This window comes from Somniosus microcephalus, unplaced genomic scaffold (genome assembly GCF_052327205.1).
Source record: "Somniosus microcephalus isolate GS21.2 unplaced genomic scaffold, FLI_Smic_1.0 unresolved_chr6, whole genome shotgun sequence".
Taxonomy (NCBI): Eukaryota; Metazoa; Chordata; class Chondrichthyes; order Squaliformes; family Somniosidae; genus Somniosus; species Somniosus microcephalus.
The window spans coordinates 51,703,283-51,726,390 of NW_028225184.1; the positions used below are offsets into that span (position 1 = coordinate 51,703,283).

General features: G+C 44.1%; 1 protein-coding gene across 4 annotated transcripts in view; it reads left to right on the plus strand.

Annotated features, from left to right (window-relative positions):
- The window catches only part of LOC147087296 (Fc receptor-like protein 5), a 77,264-nt gene that overhangs the window by 19,707 nt on the left and 34,449 nt on the right, over positions 1 to 23,108 (plus strand). For 3 of the 4 annotated variants that reach the window (XM_085978218.1, XM_085978220.1, XM_085978221.1), the window contains exons 3-4: positions 19,827 to 20,120; positions 21,898 to 22,191. In XM_085978218.1, the coding sequence (XP_085834344.1) occupies positions 19,827 to 20,120; positions 21,898 to 22,191 (588 nt within the window). The remainder of the gene's footprint in view (positions 1 to 19,826; positions 20,121 to 21,897; positions 22,192 to 23,108) is intronic. The other variant, XM_085978219.1, reaches the window with a different exon arrangement.

A 23,108-nucleotide genomic window follows, 5' to 3' on the forward strand; every position in this document is an offset into this window, starting at 1 on the left:
TATTATTTGGAATAATTTTTTCACTGAAATTTGTTAGAATTTCATTTTATTTTACTTTCTTTTTCAACTTCCCAAATAAGTAAAATTAAACTCAAACAACAAAAAAGTCTCCTCCACCAAAACGTCCACAATTTACAGTCACAGATCTTTTAAAATGTGACACAGCCTCTTGTGCCCATTTTCAGTAACCATAAGATATGCGGATGTAATTGCTAGGCAGTTTGTAATTCGGCCAAATCTGCACCTTTCATTAGTACTTCCCCATCGGTGCGGATCATGTGTTAAGGCGAACCTGGAACAATCACAATTTCGGGAGTTAGTGCCTGTGCAAGCACTTGTGGAAATCCCGAACTTGCAGTAAATGTGACGGAGCACTCTCAGAGTACGCCGCCATACACACCGCAAAATCTGCCCCATTGGCTTTGGAGGGGGTGCAGCGGAGATTGACCAGAATGATAACAGGTCAATAAGGGTTAATTATGGGGAGAGGTTCCATAGTCTAGGCTTGCATTCGCTCGAGTACAGAAGCTTAACGGGTGATCTAATTCAGCTGTTTAAGTTCATTAACGGATTTGATCTGTTAGAAAGAGAGAAACGATTTCAGCTGGTGGGAGAGTACAGAACAAGAGGATGAGACCGGGAAATTAATGGTGGGAAACATGGAGATGGCAAAAACACTGAACAATTACTTTGTATCAGTCTTTACAGTAGAGGACACTAAGAATATCCCAACACTGGACAAACAGGGGGCTCTAGGGGGGGAGGAACTAAATACAATTAAAATCACTAAGGAAGTGGTACTTGGTAAAATAATGGGACTCAAGGCGGATAAATCCCCTGGACCTGATGGCTTGCATCCCAGGGTCTTGAGGGAAGTAGCGGTAGGGATTGTGGATGCATTGGTAATAATTTTCCAAAACTCACTGGACTCAGCAAAGGTCCCGGCAGATTGGAAAACTGCTAATGTAACACCATTATTTAAAAAGGGTAGTAGGCAGAAGGCTGGAAACTATAGACCTGTTAGCCTAACATCTGTGGTTGGTAAAATGTTAGAGTCCATTATTAAGGAGACAGTAACGGGACATTTGGATAAACACAATTTAATAGGGCAAACTCAGCATGGTTTCATGAAGGGGAAGTCATGTTTAACAAATTTGCTTGAGTTTTTTGAGGAAGTAACATACAGGGTGGATAAAGGGGAACCAGTGGACGTAGTGTATTTAGACTTCCAAAAGGCATTTGATAAGGTGCCACACAAAAGATTATTGCTCAAGATAAAAAATCACGGGATTGGGGGTAATATTCTGGCATGGGTGGAGGATTGGCTCTCTAACAGAAAGCAGAGAGTTGGGATAAATGGTTCGTTCTCAGATTGGCAACCAGTAACTAGTGGTGTTCCGCAGGGGTCAGTGCTGGGTCCCCAACTCTTTACAATCTATATTAACGATTTGGAGGAAGGGACCGAGTGTAACATATCAAAGTTTGCAGATGATACAAAGATGGGACGGAAAGTAGTGAGTGAGGAGGACATAAAAAACCTGCAAAGGGACATAGACAGGCTAAGTAAGTGGGCAGAGATTTGGCAGATGGAATACAATACTGGAAAGTGTGAAGTTATGCACTTTGGCAGGAAAAATCAGAGAGCAAGTTATTATCTTAATGGCAAGAAACTGGAAAGTACTGTAGTACAAAGGGATCTGGGGGTCCTGGTGCACGAAACTCAAAAAGTTAGTATGCAGGTGCAGCAAGTGATCAAGAAGGCCAATGGAATGTTGGCTTTTATTGCTAGGGGGTTGGAATATAAAAACAGGGAGGTATTGCTGCAGTTGTACAAGGTATTGGTGAGGCCGCACCTGGAATACTGCATACAGTTTTGGTGTCCATACTTAAGAAAAGACATACTTGCTCTCGAGTCAGTACAAAGAAGGTTCACTCGGTTAATCCCGGGGATGAGGGGGTGGTCATATGAGGAGAGGTTGAGTAGATTGGGACTCTACTCATTGGAGTTCAGAAGAATGAGAGGCGATCTTATTGAAACATATAAGATTGTGAAGGGGCTTGATCGGGTGGATGCGGTGAGGATGTTCCCAATGATGGGTGAAACTAGAACTAGGGGGCATAATCTTAAAATAAGGGGCTGCTCATTCAAAACTGAGATGAGGAGAAACTTCTTCACTCAGAGGGTGGTAGGTTTGTGGAATTTGCTGCCCCAGAAAGCTGTGGAAGCTACATCATTAAATAAATTTAAAACAGAAATAGATAGTTTCCTAGAAGTAAAGGGAATAAAGGGTTACGGGGAGCGGGCAGGAAATTGGACATGAGTCTGGGTTCGGAATGGTCATGGCCCTGTGGGTAGTGGAGCGGGCCCAGGGGCCGTGTAGCCTTGTTCTGCTCCTACCGTGTTCTAATTCTGTTAGATTTCAGGAGATGGTTTTATTCCTGTTCCTGGCTGGGGTGGAGATCGCCTTTACAGAAGGTAAGTACTGTAGAAAATATAGGGACAGAGTGATCTCCTGGAAGAATTTCGATCACCTAGATGGGTCGGAGAGGAATTTCCCAGATTTTTTTCTCCCAAATTGGCCATTGGGTCTTTATCTGGTTTTTCGCCTCTCCCGGGAGATCACATGGGTTCGGGTGGATGCAGAGTGACAGTAGATTTGAGGTTAGGATCAGATCAGCCATGATCTTATTGAATGGTGGAGCAGGCTCGAGGGGCCGATTGGCCTACTCCTGCTCCTATTTCTTATGTTCTTATGTTCTTATAACCTTACAGTTATAGCTAGGTCCTTCAGGGGTGATGTGATGAAGCACTTCTATACACAAAGTAAGCTGAAAACATTGAACTCTCACTCAAAATTACGGTTGTGACTAGATCAATAGGAAATGTCAAAACTGAGATTAGTAGATTTGTATTAAGAAAGGGTAATACGTTTTATAAAACCAAGCCAGGTAGATGGAGTTAGGATACAGATCAGCAATGATAGTATTGATTTGTGAAACAGACTAGAGGGGCTCATGACCTAGTTCTGTTCATATGTTCTTACATCCTTAATCTGGTGCACTCAGCATTCCAAGTGGAATGTATATCTTGCTTCGGTCTAAAGTGGGTGAGCTCACACTCCAACCACACTGAAGTGAATCAACTTGAGTTTTGCACACTCACTTAATCTAGCAAAGTCCCCTTGCAACATTCTGCTGCCAGCTCCTGAATTTGCAATGCCACCTAACGTAGTTTCGACATTAATTTGGATGTAATGAACTATATTCATTCCTGTAACTCATAGAGCAATGCAGTGAAAACATGAGGCCACATTACAGAATCCTGGGGACACCACTTATCACATCCTGCCAATGAGATTACATACCCGTCATCCCTGCTCTCTGTCTCCTAACTCCTTATCAATTCGCTACCAACGTCAATAGGTTGAATTCAGTTCCACGTGATTTACCGGACAAATGCTCTACTTAATGTCACGATTACTGATTTTGATCACACAAGTGGATCATTTTGTTAGCACCCCATATACTGACATTTGGCTTGAGCCAGAGATGAGCTGCAGGAGTTCAAGTGTCAATCTGCCATGAGTCCCATATCCCTTTTATTAATTCGCTCTTTTCTGTAATTCTCTATTCTGCCCTTAATTAATGGCCAATATCCCAACACTTCACTACTCCACTAGGTTTCCAATCCCCTGCATTTCTAGAATTGAATTATTCGTGAACAGGTCCACAGTGACCCTCTGTGCCTCTCCTGGCATTCTTTGAAAGGCCCATCGAGAGTTTTATCAATCGTTTCATGCGAGCAGCAAAACCAGTTCCCGCTCCTTCACTGTTGCTGCTCCTCACACACATCACCTTTACTGAGGCCAAATCTCACCAACTACTAATCCATCCCAGTCAATGAATCCTCCACTGATCCTCACACACATCGCCTTTACTGAGGCATAATCTCAACAACTACTGATCCGTCCCAGTCAATGAATCCTCCACTATCCCCTTGGACTCTTCAATGGATCAACGAACGCCCCTGCCAATTTCCATCCAGAATGATGGTTTACTATTATATATGTATTTATATAAAAAGTCTGATGTGGAAGGGTATACGTGGAATAACCAATATACTTGTGATATGGATGGCAATTACTCCTTGGAAAAAAAGTATCTAAATGGTGTAGAGGAGAAGAGGAAACTGGGGGTACAGGCACACAAATCACTTATAGTTGAGGCGCAGGTTAATAAGGCCATAACTAAGGTGGGTTTGCTCGCGTTGTTTTCTATGGAACAGAGAAGTCTGAGGAGAGACTTGAATAAGATGTTTAAAATGATGAGGGGCCTAGATTGAGTGGACAGGAAGCACCTGCATCGCCTCGCATAGAGGACAATAAAGAGGAGGCAAAGATTTAAAGTAAATTGTAAAAGGATTAGAATGGAGTTGAGGAGAGCTTTTTTACACCCAGAGGGTAGTGGGGTTCTGGAACTCACTGGCTGAAAGGGTGGTAGAGGGAGAATCCCTCATCACATTTAAAACGTGCTTGGATATGCATTTAAGTTCCATAACCTACAAGGCTATGGACCAAGAGCTGGGAAATGGGATAAGGCTGGATGGCACTTTATCGGTAGACTCAGACACGATGGCTCGAATGGCCTCATTTTGTGCCAGAAATTTCGGTGATGCTATGATTCTAGGAAAGCAAAGAATACCCTGGCATTCATTTCAAGAGGCCGAGAATTGGAAAGCAGGGAAGATAAAATAGAGAGCTTCATTAAAAGACATGAAGGTGGATAGGAAAAGACAAAAACTTAAGGAACGAATGCATGAATTTCAACAGTTATACATTACTTTCTGGCGCAAAAACAGAAAAGGAAAAGCAGCCAAAACATGGCTAACAAGATATATTACGGATAATATAAGATCCAAGGAGGAGTCACAAAAATTTGCCAGTAAAAGTAGCAAGCCAGAGGATTGGGAGCAGCTGAGAGTTCAGCAAAAAATGACCAAGAGATTGATTAAGAGGGAAAAATACAGTACAAGAGTAAACTTGCAAGAACCATAAAAGCGTATTGTAAAAGCATCTACAAGTATATAAAAAGAAAACGATTAATGAAAACAAATGTATGTCCCTTACAGTCAGAAGCGGGAGAATTTATAATGGGGAACAAGGAAATGGCATGGCAATTAAACAAATCCTTTGGTTCTGTCTTCACAGAAGAGGACAGCAATAACTTCCCGAAAATTCAAGGGACCCAAGGATCTAGTGAGAAGGAGGAATTAAAGTAAATTAGTATTATTAAAAAAATAGTGGTGGAGAATTTAATGGGACTGAAAGTTAAGTGAGGTTTAAACAGATGCTGCGAGTTGGGAATTGGCTCTTACTTTGCACCAAGGAAAGTGTCCGAGAGTGGGAGCAGTCAAACAACAACCTGCGAAAGCGAAAAAGCAACGTGACAGTCAGTGAAGGAGCTGATTGTTAATAGGACCTGGTGACTATTTCTACAGTCCAGTCGTTAAAGTAAAAGTAAAGTCTCTAGTTCAGAGTAAGTAATGTTTAAAGGGAAGTAAGGTCCCTAGTGTATTTAATATTCTTTAATTTAAAGGAAGAAAAGGGAGTATATTAAGGGTAGGACATGGCATGGCAGCTCGGCAATGTGGAGTGCTCCTCCTGTGCTATATGGGAAGTCAGGGACATTTTCGGTGTGCAGTGCGAACACATGTGCAGGAAGTGTCTATTACTACAGCTACTCGAATTCCACACTTCGGAGCTGGAGCTGCGGCTGGAGTCACTGTGGAGCATCTGTGAAGCTGAGATCTTCGTGCATAGCACGTTTAACGAGGTCGTCACACCGCAGTTAAACAGTGCACAGGGAAACAGGAAATGGGTGACCGCCAGACAGAGTAAAAGAGCAAGGATGGTAGTGCAGAAGTCCCCTGGGTCCATCTCCCTCTCCAACAGATTTTCAGTTTAGGATACTGATCGGGGAGATGGTTTCTCAGGGGAATGCAGCAAGATCCAAGTCCGTAGCACTACGAGTTGCACAGCTGCACAGGAGGGGAGGAAAAAGAGTGAGAGAGCAATAGTGATAGGGGATTCTATCGTAAGGGGAACAGATAGACGTTTCTGTGGCCGCAGACGTGACTCCAGGTTGCTATGTTGGCTCACTGGCGCTAGGATCAAGGATGTCACTGAACGGCTGCAGGGCATTCTGAAGGGGGAGAGCGAACATTCAGAGGTCGTGGTTCAAATTGGTACCAACGACATGGGTAGAAAGAGGGATGAGGTCCTGCAACAACAATGTAGTGAGCTAGGTAGCAGATTAAAAAGCAGGACCTCAAAGGTTGTAATCTCTGTATAACTCCCAGTGCCACATGCTAGTGAATATACAAATAGCACGATAGAGCAGATGAATGCGTGGTTGAAGAGTTGGTGCAGGAGGGAGGACTTCAGTTTCCTGGATCACTAGTTCTGCTCCTGGGGAAGATGGGGCCTGTACGAATCAGACGAGTTGCACCTGAACCGGAACGGGACCAAAATATTTGTGGTGAAGTTTGCTAGTACTGTTGGGGGGCGGGGGTTCAAACTAACTTGGCAGGGGGATGGGATAAGGAGTGGAGCTATAGTAGCGGGTGATGCACACCTACATATATCAGAAAAAACAAGTCAGCCTGGAAGACAGAGCAAATATGTAACAGCACATGGGAGTATGGCAACGCTGGATGGCATTTTTTTAATGCAAGGGGTCTTGCGAGTAAGGCAGATGAATTGATGTTGGTGATAAAAACATGGGAGTCAGATATTGTTGCAATAACAGAGATATGTTTGCGGACTGGCAGGTCAATATTCCGAGGTATAGAATTTTTAGGCGAGAAGGGGGAAGTGTAAAAGAGGAGGGGTTGTCGCATTATTAATCAAGGAGTCAATTACTGCTGTAAGGAGGGAGGTTATCTTAGAAGGTTCCTCTAACGAGGTCATATGGGTAGAACTTAAAAACAAAAAGGGGCCAAGCACTTTGCTGGGAGTGTACAACAGGCCGCCAAACAGTCAGGGGGAGATAGAGGAACTGATATGTTGGCAAATCTCAGAGAAGTGTAGAAACAATAGCGTAATAATAGTAGAGGATTTCAACTTCACCAATATCACCTGAGATAGTCAGAGTGTGAAAGGCATAGAGGGGGCAGAATACTTACAGTGCATCCAGGATAACTTTTTGAGCCATCATGTAGAAAGTTCTGAAAGAGAGGGGGCGGTACTTGAGCTAATTCTAGGGAATGTATCCGGGCAAGTGTTAGTAGTGTCAGTAGGAGAGCATTCATTGCGGTGACAGCGACCATAATTCGGTGATATTTAAGGAAGACATGGAAAATGACAAAGATGGACCGGAAATAAAGTGTCCAATTTGGGGGAAGGCCAATTATAATATGATAAGACAGGATCTGACCAAAGTGGACTGGGACCAGCTAATTGTAGGGAAATGCACATCAGAGTAGTGTGAGTCTTTCAGAAAGGAAATAGAGAAAGTACAACGGCATCATGTTCTCGTACAGGTCAACGGTGGGACCAACAAACCCATCGCACACTGGATGTCAAGGGACATACAAGAATGGATTAGGAAAAAAAGGCAGGCTTCTGGCAGATACATAGGAATGAAAACATTGGGAGTCCAAGATGAATAGAGAAAGTGCAGGTGGGCACTTATATATGCGATTAGGAGAGCGATGAGGGGCATGAAAAAACACTGGCGGGCAAAATAAAGCAAAATCTCAAGTTGTATAATAGAAAAATAGAAACATAGAAGATAGGAGCAGGAGTAGGCAATTCGGCCTCTCGAGCCTGCTCCGCCATTTAATGAGATCATGGCTGATCATCCAAATTCAGTATCCTGTCACTGCTTTCTCCCCATATCCCTTGATCCCTTTAGCCTTAAGAAATATATCTAACTCCTTCTTGAATATATTTAATGAATTGGCCTCAACAGCCTTCTATGGTAGAGAACTCCAGAGGTTCACCACTCTCTGGGTGAAGAAAATCCTCCTCATCTCTGTCCTAAATGGCTTACCCCTTATCTTTAGACTGTGGCCCCTGGTTCTGGACTCCCCCGCCATCGGGAACATCCATCCTGCATCTAGTCTATCCAGTCCTGTTAGAATGTTATAAGTTTCAATGAGATCCCCTTTCATTCTTCTAAACTCCAGCGAGTATAAGCCCAATCGACCCAATCTCTCCTCATACGTCATTCCTGCCATCCCAGGTATCAGTCTGGTGAGGCTTCGCTGCACGCCCTCCATGGCAAGAACCTCCTTCCTCAGATAAGGCGACCAAAACTGCACACAATACTCAAGGTGTGGTCTCACCAAGGCCCTGTACAACTGTGGAAAGACATCCTTGTTCCTATACTCGAATCCTCTCGCTATGAAGGCCAAAATACCATTTGCCTTCTTATCCACCTGTTGCACCTGCATGCTTATCTTCAGCGACCGGTGAACAAGGACACCCATGTCGCGTTGCACTTCCCTTGCTCCCAATCTATTGCCGTTCAGATAATAATCTGCCTTCCTTCCTGTTTTTGCCACGATAGTGAATAATCTCGCATTTATCCACATTATACTGCATCTGCCATGCAACTTCCGAATAATCCGACCTCTCCAAATCATACTGGACTGTCTCTGCATCCTCTTCACAGCACACACGCCCAACCAGCTTTATGACGTCTGCAAACTTGGAGATATTGGCCCAGTAGTTCCGTTCCAAACGCGTGCCTACGGTCGGGGTACTCACGCGTCTGGCCGGCGGAAATGCCGGTTTTCAGCATGCACAGCGCATGCGGAGAAAACTGGCGTTTCCTGTCCTCTGAACGAAGGGGTTCAGAGGCACAGCGCATGCAACTGCACAGGCAGCGCGTGCGCAGTGAACTTCATCGATTTCATTCATGGATTCAGTGAGGTTCAGTCCTTACAACTTACACATGAAAAAAGCATGTGTAAAGTTGCTCCAGAGGCTCCGGAGGAAGATATATTTTATCGTGGAGCTTCTGAAAGGCAATATTTTTGTTTGGGAAAGGGAGGAAAGTTATTTTAAGAAATTATGAGATAAGTTTTAATGTTTAATTCCTTTTTTTAATCGGGTTTTCAGTACTCTAGGTAGAAGGAGCAATTGTGGCTGTGTGAATTGAATTTGCTGTGTTTATTAAATGTGAAAATGACTGTTCTAAAATGAGTAATGTAACATTTCCAACATTTTTAAGAAAGAAACGGTTCATCAGTAATATATTCTTTTAAGTAATTATGTATGTATGTCCGTATATTCCTTTACGTATATGTATATATTCCTTTACTAATGTGTATGAAGGTATGTATTTAATTATGATATTCCAATAAGTTACTTTCTCTGAAAGTCATAATTAAAAACATACATTCATACACAAGTAAAGGAATATATACATACATATACACAAAGGAATATATACAGACATACATACATAATTACTTAAAAGAATATATTACTGATGAAAAGTTTCTTTCTTAAAAATGTTGGCGTCATTTTCACATTTAATAAACACAGCAAATTCAATTCACATAGCCACAATTGCTCCTTCTACCTAAAGTACTGAAAAACCGTTTAAAAATAAAAATAAACTTTAAAACTTAGCTCAGCATTTCTTAAAATAACTTTCCTCCCTTTCCCAAACAAAAATATTGCCTTTCAGAAGCTCCACGATAAAATATATCTTCCTCCGCAGCCTCTGGAGCAACTGTACTCATGCTTTTTTCATGTGTAAGTTGTAAGGACTTAACCTCAATGAAAGCATGAATGAAACCGGCGAATTTTACTGCGCACGCGCTGCCTGTGCAGTTGCATGCGTTCTGCCTCTGAACCCCTTCTTTCAGAGGACAGGAAATGCCGGTTTTCCCCGCATGCGCTGTGCATGCTGAAAACCGGCATTTCCTCCTGCCAGATGCGTGAGCACCCAGATCGTACTCATGCATTTGGAACGGAATTACTGGGCCAGCATTTTACAAGTCAATAAAATGAAAAAGTTAACAATTGCACGATTTGCCCCCTCGCATCTGCGACTGTGGGTCCAAGGAGGTGCATTGCGCAAGAGGTTATCGTCGTACGTATCCTCACACTGTTCCCTTTCGTGATCTGTATGAAGTGGTGGAAGAATTTCTGGCCATGTTAACACTCTTTCCGTGACCATAACCATCTTCATACCAGCCATTAGGGTGGTTAGTCCTATGGCGTGAGGGTTTTACGGGCTCCCACAACCCATCTGAGGGGGGGGGCACCCACACCCGCGGACGCAAGTATCCCACTGGATGTCCACCCAGAATTTATAGTTGGAGCTCCGACTCCACTTGCCGGGACTGTCTGGGGCGGGGCTCGCAACCCTATTCCTTCTGGCCCAGAAGCGGGGATGCTTACCGCTACGCAAAAGGCCCACTCCGTGCAAAAGGTGACACCCATACGTTTCCTGCGCCTTATCCCTCCCCGTGACTGGAGCCCTATGCTGCCACTTGAAAGACCAAGCTATCATCTGTACTTTTTGCGGCGCCTTGGACTTCTCATTACCAATGATGAGCAGGCGCTGCACATCCACCACGTTGAGGAGATTGCTGAGGTCATCATCAGTTCAATTGTGAGTTATTTTAATGCCGTGAATTGTGCTCATTCCAGCCATTTCACGTTGCTAATGTGAGTGGGCCTTTGGCATAGTGGTAGCATCCCCGCCGCTGGGCCACACGGCGTAGGGTTTCTAACCCCGCTCCAGACAATCCCGGCAAGTGGAGTCGGAGCTCCGGCACTAAATTCTGGGTAGACATCAATTGGGATATTTGCGTCCGTAGGTGTGGGTGGCCCCCCCCCTTCATATAGGTTGTGGGAGCCCGTAAAACCCTCCCGCCATAGGTCTAACCACCCTAATGGCTGGTACAAAGATGGTTACGATCACAGAAGGAGCGTTAAGCACGGCTAGAAATCCTTCCACCACTTCATACATTTCCCCAAAGGGAACAGTGTGAAGACACGTACGACGACGACGTTGCTAATTAAATAAATGGAATGAAAAAATGCTTTCAGGGCTTTTAAAAGGCTTTAATTCTGTTTAAAACTACTTCAGATTCTTCAAAAAAAGTAAACGTTTATAAAAGTTATCAAAAACTTCTTAAAAATACCAAAAACCTATTTAAAATGCTGCTCTACATGTAAAAATGCTTTGCAGCTTGTGAGAAACATTGGGGGCGTGTCCTTTTAAAATGAGACCTCAAGGGGCGTGTCTCACTCGCACTGCGTGCTCCAGGCTTCGCGCTGGCTGCACTCCTGGGCGGCGTGACGTCAGACGCTGCCCGGGAGTCAACATTTTAAAACAGGAATTCCAGGCGTCGCTGATGCTCAACGGCCAGCGCGTCGGGTAAGTGTAGATCGGGGGCATGCACGCGCGGCAAGCCCCCGACCCGAATTTCTGCCCCATTACAACTAGTTCCATCGTCTAGATCATTCATATATATTGTGATTAGCTGGGGTCCTAGCACCGATCCCCACTAGTCACTGCCTACCACTCGGAAAAATAACTGTTTATTCCAACTCTTTGCATCCTATCTGCCAACCAGTTCTCTATCCAATTCAGTAACTTGCCCCCAATCCCATGTTCTTTAAAGTTACACGCTAAACTCTTGTGCGGGATCTTATCGAAAGCCTTCTGAAAGTCCAAATACACCACATGCACTCGTTCTCCCTTATCTATTCTACCAGTTAAATCCTCAAAAATTCCAGTAGTTTAGTCCATCATGATTTAACTTTTGCAAATCCATGCTGAATTTGTCCGATCCTGTCACTATTTTCCAAGTGCTATATATAAGTATATTAAATGCAAGAGGATAACCAGGGAAAGAGTAGGGCCCATTAGGGACCACAGTGGCAATTTGTGTGTAGAGCCAGAAGATGTAGGTGAGGTTTAAAATGAATATTTTGCGTCTGTGTTTACTATGGAGAAGGACAATGTAGACATAGACATCAGGCAGGGGAATTGTGATATAAATGAGCAAAATAATCAGAGATTCATACAGTTATACAGCACAGAAGGAGGCCCATCGACCCATCGTGTCCACGCCGGCCATCAAGCCCTATCTGTTCTAATCCCACTTCCCAGCACTTGATCCGTAGCCTTGTATGCTATGGCGTTTCAAGTGCTCATCTAAATGCTTCTTGAATGTTGTGAGGGTTCCTGCCTCTTCCACACTTTCAGGCGTGAGGTCCAGATTCCAACCACCCTCTGGGTAAAAAAGTTTTTCCTCAAATCCCCTCTAAACCTCCAGCCTCTTACCTTGAAACTATCACCCTGGATATTGACCCCTCTACTAAGGGGAAAAGTTCCTTTCTATCTACCATATCTGTGCCCCATATAATTTTGTACACCTTAATCAGGTCCCCACTCAGTCTTCTCTGCTATAAAGAAAACAACCCTAGCCTGTCCAGTCTCTCTTCATAGCTGAAACGCTCCAGCCCAGGTAACATCCTGGTGAATCTCCTCTGCGCCCTCTCCAATGCAATCAAATCCTTCCTATAGTGTGGCTTAACTAGCGTTTTGTACAGCTCCATCATAACCTCCCTGCTTTTATATTCTATGCCTCGGCGAAGGAAGGCAAGTGTCCCATATGCGTTTGAACCACGTTATCTACCTGCCCTGCTGCCTTCAGGGATCTATGTACATGCACACCAAGGTCCTTCTGATCTTCTGTCCTCCCTACGATCCTGCCATTCATTGTATATTCCCTTGCCTTGTTAGTCCTCACAAAATGCATCACCTCAGAATTATCAGGGTTAAATTCAATTTTCCACTGTTCTGCATATCAAATCAACCCGTCTATATCGTTCAGTAGCATGAGGCTTCCCTCTTGCTGTCTTCCACTCCACTAATTTCCGTGTCATCTGCAAACTTCCTGATCATACCTCCTACATCCATATCTAAATTATTGATATTGTGGAGATGCCAGTGTTGGACTTGTGTGGACAAATGTGAGAAATCAGAAAACATCATGTTATAGTCCAACAGCTTTATTTGAAATCACAAGCTTTCGGAGCGCTTCTCCTTCATCGGGTGAAGTGGAGAGATGCATACAAGCACAGAATATAGAGTCAGAGTGCACTGCCAGATGGTTACAGGTAAACCTTCTAACTGCCCTTTATCACACCTCGGCAGAGAGATAATCACAGCAATCGAAGGTGTGAATGGTGTCCAAACAGATCAGTCAGGAAAACATTACATCAAAGAACAAAGAGGTGGTGTCATAAGGGGTCAAATGCTGCAGATGCTGGGGTCTGTATGAAAAACAAAAAACAAGCAAAAAACAATTTTTTGCAGGAAATCACAGCAGGCCCGGCCGCACATGTGTAGAGCATTGTCGTGTGTCTTGAAGGCCGCTTTGGAGAATGCTTACCCGAAGTTCGGAGCTGAGTGTTCCCCGACTGGGAGGGAACACTCCTGCCTGGCCATTGTTGTGCGGTATCCGCTCATCCGTTGTCGCAGTTTCTGCATGGCCTCGCTGATGTACCATGATCTGGGGCATCCTTTCCTGAAACGGAAAATCTCATGATGCTCCACTTCTCCAGCTTCCACCCTAACCACGTTAGAGATGCCATCCCCTATAGACAAGCCTTGTGAATACAGAGGATCTGCTCAGAGGAGGAGGAACGCGATGGACACCTACAGACGCTGAAAGACGCCCTCGTAAGAACGGGATATGACGCTCGACTCTTCGATCGACAGTTCCGACGGGCCACAGCAGAAATCGCATAGACCTCCTCAGAATACAAACACGGGACACAACGAACAGAGTACCCTTCGTCGTCCAGTACTTCCCCGGAGCAGAGAAACTACGCCATGTTCTTCGCAGCCTTCAACATGTCATCGATGACGACGAACACCTCACTAAGGGCATCCCCACGCCTCCAGTACTCACCTTGAAACAGCCGCCTAACCTCAAACAGACCATCGTTCGCAGCAAATTACCCAGCTTACAGGGGAACAGCGACCACGACATCACACAACCCTGCCACGGCAAACTCTGCAAGACATGCCAGATCATCAACACAGCTACCATCATCACTCGTGAGGACACCACCCACCAGGTACATGGTACATGCTCATGTGACTCGGCCAAAGTTGTCTACCTCATACGTTGCAGGAAAGGATTCCCCGGAGCATGGTATATCAGCGAGAACATGCAGACACTGCGACAACGGATGAACGGACAACACACAACAATCGCCAGGCAGGAGTGTTCCCTCCCAGTCGGGGAATACATCAGCAGTCAAGGACACTCAGCCTCTGATCTTCGGGTAAGCATTCTCCAAGGTGGCCTTCGAGACACACGACAACGCAAAATCGTCGAAAGAAACTGATAGCCAAGTTCCGCACTCATTAGGATGGCCTCAACCGGGATCTTGGGTTCATGTCACGCTACATCTAACCCCACCTGGCGTATAGTCATCCAGACTCGAGTAGTCATTGGCTTGTTCTCTCTACACAGCTGCGGCCAGACCTGCTGTGATTTCAGGCAAAAAATTGTTTTTTGCTTGTTTATTGTTTTTCATACAGACCCCAGCATCTGCAACATTTGACCCCTTATGACCCCACCTCATTGTTCTTTGATGTAATGTTTTCCTCACTGACCTGTTGGGACTCGATTCACACCTTTGATTGCTGTGATTATCTCTCTGCCGAGGTGTGATAAAGGGCACTTAGAAGGATTACCTGCAATCATCTGGCAGTGCTCTCTGACTATATATGCTGTGCCTATATGCATCTCTCCACTTCAGCTGACGAAGGAGCAGCGCTCTGAAAGCTTGTGATTTCAAATAAAGCTATTGGACTATAACCTGGTGTTGTGTGACTTCTCACATAAATTATTGATGTATACTACAAGGAGCAACGGAACATGCACTGACCCCTGCAGTACACCACTGTACACAGGCTTCCAGTCATAAAAGGAACCTGCGATCATCACCCTCTGCCTCCTGCCACTAAGACAATTTTGATCCAATGTGCCAAATTGGCCTGGATCCCATGGGCTCTAACCTTCTTGACCAGTCTCCCATGCGAGTCTTTGTCAAAAGCCTTACTTTGAAAAGAAAACCGTGTTTGACCAACCTACTGGAATGTTTGAGGATGTAACTGGCAGATATATAAGGGAGAAACTGTTAACATGGAGTATTTGGATTTTCAGAATGCCTTTGATAAAGTTCCACACAAGAGTTCAGTGTGCAAAAATAAAACACATGGGATTGGGAGTAATATACCGGCAGGGAGAGAAAATTGTTTAACAGACAGGAGACTGAGGGTAGGAAGAAATTGATCTTTTCAGGGTGCCATAGGGATCAGTGCCTGGGCGCCAGCTATTCACAATATATATCAATGATTTGGATGAGGGAAATATGTAATATTTCCATGTTTGCTGACGACACGAATTTGGTGGGATTTGTGAGTTATGAGGAGAAGGCAAAGAGGATTCAAGGCGATTTAGACAAGTTGAGTGAGTGGGCAAATACATGGTAGTATAACGTGCATAAATGTGAAATTATCCACTTCGGTTCGAAAAACAGAAATGTAGAGTATTACATAAATGTTGAAAATTTGGGAAATACTGATGTACAAAAGGAACTGGCTGTCCTTGTACACCAGTCACTGAAAGCAAACATGCAGGTGCTGCAATCAGTTAGGAAGGCAAATGGTATGTTGGCCTTCATTGCAAGATGATTTGGGAGGGAAAGCAGTGAGTGAGGGGGACATAAAAAACCTTGCAAATGGACATAGACAGGCTAAGTGAGTGGGCAGAAATTTGGCAGATGGAATATAATGTTGGAAAGTGTGAGGTTATGCACTTTGGCAGAAAAATCAAAGAGCAAGTTATATCTAAGTGGAAAGAAACTGCAAAGTGCTACAGTACAAAGGGATCTGGGGTCCTGGTGCATGAAACACAGAAGGTTGTTATGCAGGTACAGCAGGTGATCAGGAAGGCCAATGGAATCTTGGGTTTTATTGCAAGGGGAATGGAGTATAAAAGCAGGGAAGTCTTGCTTCAGTTATACAGGGTACTGCTGAGGCCACACCTGGAATACTGCGTACAGTTTTGGTTTCCATAATTAAGAAAAGATATATTTGCTCTCGAGTCAGTTCAGAGAAGGTTCACTCGGTTGATTCCGGAGATGAGGGGGTTCACTTATGAGCACAGGTTGAGTAGGTTGGGCCTCTACTCATTGGGACTCAGAAGAATGAGTGTCGATCTTATCTAAGCATATAAGATTGTGAGGGGGCTTGATCGGGTGAATGCCGGGAGGATGTTTCCACTGATGGGTGAGACCAGAACTAGGGGTCATAATCTTAGAAGAAGGGGCTGCCGTTTCAAAACTGAGATGAGGCGAAACTTCTTCACTCAGAGGGTAGCAAATCTGTGGAAGCTGCAACATTAAATACATTTAAAACGGACATAGACAGTTTCCTAGCTTATAAGGGAAGTAAGGGTTATGGGAGCGGGCAGGGAAGTGGACCTGAGTCCAGGTTCGGATCAGCCATGATACTAATGAATGGCGGAGCAGGCCCGAGGGGCCATATGGCCTACTCCTTGTCCTACTTCTTATGTTCTCATGTTCTTATTTGAATACAGGAAAAAAGCTGTCTTACTACACCTGTACAGGGCCTTGGTGAGACAACACCAGGAGTACTGTATGCAGTTCAGGTATCCTTACCTCAGAAAGGATATACTTGCCATAGAGGGAGTGCAGCGAAGGTTCACCAGACTGATTCATGGGATGGCAGGGCTGTCGTATGAGGAGCGATTGGGTCGACTAGGCCTCTATTCTCTAGAGTTTAGAAGAATGAGAGGGGATCTCATTCAAACGTATAAAATTGTGACAGGACTAGACCGACTCGATACAAAGAGGATATTTCCCTTGGCTGGGGGTATATAACGAGGGTTCACAGTCTCAGGATACGGGGTAGTACATGTAGGACTGTGATGAGGAGAAATTTCGTCACTCACAGGGTAGTGAACCTGTGTAATTCTCTACCTCAGAAGGCTGTGGCGGCCAAGTAACTGATTGTTTTGAAGAAGGAGATAGATAGATTTCTAGACGCAAAAGGCATCAAGGGGTATGGGGAGAGAGCGGGAATATGGTATTGAGTTAGAGGATCAGCCATGATCATATTGAATGGCGGTGCAGGCTCGAAGTGCCGAACGGCCTACTCCTGCTCCTATTTTTCTCTGTTCTTTGTTTATAAGTTAACCTTGTATAGACCAGGGTATTACTACACTTGGAGCATTCTGCAGAGTCCTGGTCTCCATTTTATAAAATGGATATCGAAGCACTGGAGAAGGTGCAATGTATAGACCAGGGTTTAACTACACTTGGACATTGTGCAGAGTCCTGGTCTCCATATTATCACATGGATATCGAAGCACTGGAGAAGGTGCAATGTATAGACCTGAGTTACACTAAACTTGGAGCACGGTGCAGAGTCCTGGTCCCCATTGTATAAAATAGATATCGAAGCACTGGAAAAGGTGCAATGCATAGACCAGGGTTTTACTACACTTGGAGCACTTTGCCGAGTTCTGGTCTCCATATTATCAAGTGGATATCGAAGCACTGGAGAAGGTGCAATTTATAGTCGAGGGTTTTACTGCACTTGGAGCACTGTGCAGAGTCCTGTCCTCCATTTTATATAATTGATATCGAAGCACTGAATAAGGTGCAATGCATATTGACAAGGAGGATACCAGAACTGAAAGGCTATATCTATCAGGAAAGATGGAACAGGTTTGCGTTCCTTTCTCTAGGAAAGGGAGGACTGGAGACGGGGATCTGATGTAGGTCTTTAAGTTTATGAAAAGTTTTGTCAGGGCAGACGCAGAAAAGATGAGTCCACATGTGGGGGAGACCAGAAATAAGTTCCATAAATAGAAGCTCGTCACTAATGATGATAATAGGGAATTAAAGAGAAACTCTTTACCCAGAGAGACACCAATGCAAATGTAGATCAGTAATTTAAATCCCTTTTATATTTCGGTTGATCATACAATCATGGAATCATGAAGATTTACAGCACAGACGGAGGCAATTTGGCCCGGCCTGCCTGTCGCGGCTTTTGGAAAGAGTGGCCCATTTTAGTCCCATTCCTCAGCTTTTCGCTTAATCCTGCAAATTAGTCATCTTCAAGTACATGTCCAATTGCCTTTCGAGATTTCCTCTGGAATCTGTTACCACGACCCTGTCAGATAGTACGGTCCGGAGCTTAGACTTGTACGGCCTTCAGCCCTCGATCTCCCTTTATCTCCCTTATCCAGTCTCGCTGATTCCCCATCGTTCCATTGCTCAATGATTCTCGCAGTCCTTCTCTCTCTGTTTCTCTCCCAATCCTGTTATTCATCTTTCTGTCGTCTTCTCTTTCTATCGTGTGCTCTTTTCCACTTCTTTTGCGAATCCATTTAACCTGTTAATTGTTCTTTCCTCTCTCTGGATGCTATCTTTGATTTGTCGTGATCTCTCTCTCTTCCTCTCCCACGCTGTTCCTGTCTATCTCTGTCTCAATCTCTCTCCCTCTCTTTGTATTTCTCTCCCTGCTAGCCATCACGTAGCTCTGTGCCTTATAACCCCGGGTAGTTTGATGTGGACAGACTAGATAAGGTGGGGTTATACGCTTGGAGCAGAAAATAATAAGTGGAGTATCAATAGAGTTGTTCCAAATTATGACGCGTATCGATAGAATGAATAAAAATAAACTGCAACCAAAGGACAAAGATTTAAATTAATTGGCAAAAGAACCAGGATGGATAAAAAGGGGATTGTTTTCCAAAGCGAGTTTTTATGATCTGGAATGAACTGCCTGAATTGGTGGTGGAAACAGATTGAATATTACCCCCCAAATAGAATTGAATGAATACCTAAAAACGGAATAGTTGTATGGCTCCGGGAAAAGGGCAGCGGTTGAGACTAATTGGAAATCTCTTTGAAAGCTTTTGGTGGGCCCACAGTTTCAAATGTGAATCCAAGGAGTTTAGCAGGTTGTTCACTCCTTTTTTTCGAATTAAGGGCAGCAGGCACATGGGAACACCATCACCTCAAAGTTCCCTCCAAGTTCCACACCATCCTGAATGGGTTCAATTAGAAGGCCACCGACCTTCTGAAGGGAAAACTAATGATGGTCAGTAGTTGCTGGCCATGCCAGTGACTGTCACAGCGGTAATGATAACAATATTGCGGGCCCACCAAAACTTGTCAATTATTTGAAATGTGTGACCGTCACAGCCTCGCTGAGATTGGTTTCTAATGCCCTTCTCTTGGTGGAGGATTCATAATTGCATTGCTTCCAGTCACGGTGCGGGTACAATGGTGACTTTCACTCTCTCAGATCGCATCATCACCTGGGCTAAATTAGCAGCACTGGGCTTTTCAAAGCAAACTTCTTTGTTCTGCTCGTATCCCAGAGTAAAATGTTCAGCCTTAAACCAGACTTTTGACAGCAAACTCGAGCTGATTTAGGTTCTTTGGCACCGCCGTTTGATTTCCTACATTACAACAGCGAATACACTGCAAAAGTAATAAATTGTCTGCAAAGTGATTTTGGACGTCCCGCGTTCATGAAAGGTGCTACAGAAATGCAAGTCTTTCTTTGTTCCCTTGTAATCAAATGCCGAACTCACCTTTTGTGGAATCTCTGTAAGCAATGTGAAACTGCACTTTAACACTGCACAATCAACATTGAGTTCCCAACCTGGCACTGCACATGAAAGTCCACAGACCCAATTCTAAAGGCTATTTCTATGTATTTTACCACAGATCCGCTAACAGCGCCAGTGATATCTGTTGACCAACCGACAGGGCTTTATGTAGTAGGAGCGACAGTCACCATTACCTGCACTGTGACCGGAGATTATCGCTATAAAACCATTTACTTTTACAAATATAATCAACGGCTGTACTCCGATCAAATTGTCACAAAGGACAATATTGGAACATTCCCGGTTACCAGTAAAGACCAAGGAGGGCGGTACCAGTGCCGATATGATATCTTCGTTCATGGAAGGTGGTTAGAATCTCACCTCAGCGAGTCTGTGACGGTCACTGTAACAGGTGAGTGACAGGGAGCAGAGGATTTTAGTATGTTTTTTTCAAGCTCCTGAAATTCTTTATACAATCATGCTTTAATCATTGGAACAATATGAATGGTTTACTATTAGGAGAGAAGAAGATAACCTAATGGGATTTGATCTTATTGCACAACTGTAGACAGGATTTGTCCACCCGTTTTATGCCTCGCCTGATAATGTTTTCCATTTATTTATTTGTGTAAAATCGAATCGTGACCACTTGTTTCAAGGAACCACCTAAGAAAAATTATCCTCTACATGTTCGAACTATCAAAGTTTAATGGCACAATGACAGCACGGCGCCAGGAATTTACATCCACTGAATGTAACGTCACCTCAGAAACCTCTCCAGACTGACTGGCGTTGAAACATTACAGGTTACGCTGTCAGGGAACAGAATCTGCATGCCGAGTCTTGCAAAATGGTCCTGTATTTTAATCTAATTACATTGTGAGGTTCCAGATCCGTCTCTGCATTGCATTTCGGCAGCAACTCACAAACAGGTGACCTTCTCCACCCAGGAGGACCAGGGCAGCATGCACATGGGGAAACCATCACCAACAAATTCACAAACAAAAACATCAATTGCAAATTTCCCTCCATATAAACACTATGGCTGCTAGAGCAGATCTGAGGTGAGAAATTCTGTGGTGAATAACTCACCTCCTGACTCCGAAAAGGCATTCCACCATCTGCATGCACAAGTCAGGAATGTGATGGAATACTCTCCACTTGCCTGGATGAGTGTAGCTCGAACTCAGGAACCTTGACACCAACCAGGACAAAGCAGCCTGCTGGATTGGCACGCCAGCCACCACCTTAAACATTTACTCCAACCACCACCAGCACAATGTGGCTGCAATGCATACCATCGACAAGATGCACTGCAGCAACTCATGAAGACTTCTTGAGCAGCACCTCCCACACCCACGACCTCTCCCTCCTAGAACGACAGGGGTAGCAGGCGCATGGGTGCACCAACACCTCAAAATCAACTCCACATCACACACGATCCTGCTGTTCCTTCATCGTCGCTAGATCCAAATCTTAGTACTCACTATTTTATTTTACACTTTGACCTCACCGGACTTGCTGTGATTCAATTAGAAGGCCACCCGTCACATTCTGAATGGGAAGCTAGGGATGGACAGTAGTTGCCGGATATGCCAGCGACTATTCCAGCAGTAACGATAACAATAATATCGGGCCCACCAAAACAATTCAGTTATTTGAAATGTGTGACAGTCTCAGCCTCACTGAGGTTGGCGGAGGTTTCATACTTGAACTGGTAGCGCTCGCAGTGTGAGTATAATGGAGCCTTTAAATCTTTCTGATCGCATCTTCATCTGGGCTAAATTAGATGCACTGGGCATTTGAAAGCAACCTTTTACGTGTTCCGCTCGTATCCCAGAGTAAAATCTCTGGCTTAAAACCGGGCTTTGTACAGAGAACTGGAGCTTATTTAGGTTATTTTGCTCCACCATTCAATATCCTACGTTACAACAGCGGCTACAGTTCAAAAGTACTAAATTGGCTGTAACTTGCTTTGGGACGTCACAAGGTCATGAAAGGCACTATAGAAATGCAAGTCTTTCCTTCTGTGTAATCAAATTCCGAACTCCCCTTTTTGTGGAATCTCTGTATCTGATATGAAACTGCGCTTCAACACCACACATTCATCAGTGAGTTCCCAACCTTGCACTGCACATGAAAATCCGCAGATCCATTTCACATTGTACTTTCTATTTATTTTACCACAGGTCCACTAACAATACCACTGATATCGCTTGATCAACCGACTGGGGCATATGTAGTAGGAGAGACGGTCACCATTACCTGCAACGTGACTGGACATAGTCGTGATAATAACTTCTACTTTTACAAAGATGATCAATATCTGCAATCCGAACAATTTGTCACAAAGAACAACATTGGAACAATCCCGGTTACCAGTACAGACCAAGCAGGGCGGTACCAGTGCCAATATAGGACCTCCGTCAATGGAAGGCAGTTAGAGTCCCTACGAAGCGCGTACGTGATGGTTATTGTAGCAGGTGAGTGACAGGGAGCAGAGATTTTTGATATGTTTTATCATCACTCGTGATATGTTTATTAATTTCTGCTTTAATCACTGTAACAGAATTAATGGTTTAATATTAGGAGAGAGGAATATAACAGAATTGGTTTTACGAATATAAGAACTTAAGAAATAGGAGCAGGAGTAGGCCATTTGGACCTTCAAGTCTGCTCCGCCATTCAATAAGACCATTGCTAATGTTCTACATCATCTGTACTTTCCTGCACTATCCCCATATCCCTTGATTCATTAAATATTCAAAAACATATCTACCTGTCTTGAATATACTAAACGACTGAGCCTTCACAACCCTCTGGGGTAGTGATTTACAAAGATTCTGGACCCTCACAGAGGAGAAATTTCTCCTCATCTCATTCCTAAATGGCCGACCCCTTAATCTGAGACTGCGCACCTTGGAGGTAGCCTCACATTTCTCCACATTATGTTCAAATTGCCGTGTTCTTGCCCAATTACATAGCCTGTCTGTATCCCCTTGAAGCCTCATTGCATCCTGCTCACAAATTATGTTACAACCCAGCTATGTATCATCAGAAAACATAGATATAATAAATTCGGTCCCCTCATCCAAATCATTGCTATAGATTGTGAATAGCTGAGGCCCAAGCACTGATCTTGCGGTATCCCACCAGTTACAGCCTGCCAACCCGCAAATGACCCGTTTATTCCTACTCTCTGCTTTTTGTCCGTTAACTGATCCTCTATAAATGCTAGTATATTACCACCAATCGAATGAGCATTAATTTTGTTTAATAACCTATTGTGTGGCAACTTATACAATGCCTTCTGCAAATCCAAAAACACCATATCCACTGGTTCCCCCTTATCTATTCTGCTAGTTACAACCTCAAAAACCTCCAACAAATTTGGCAAACA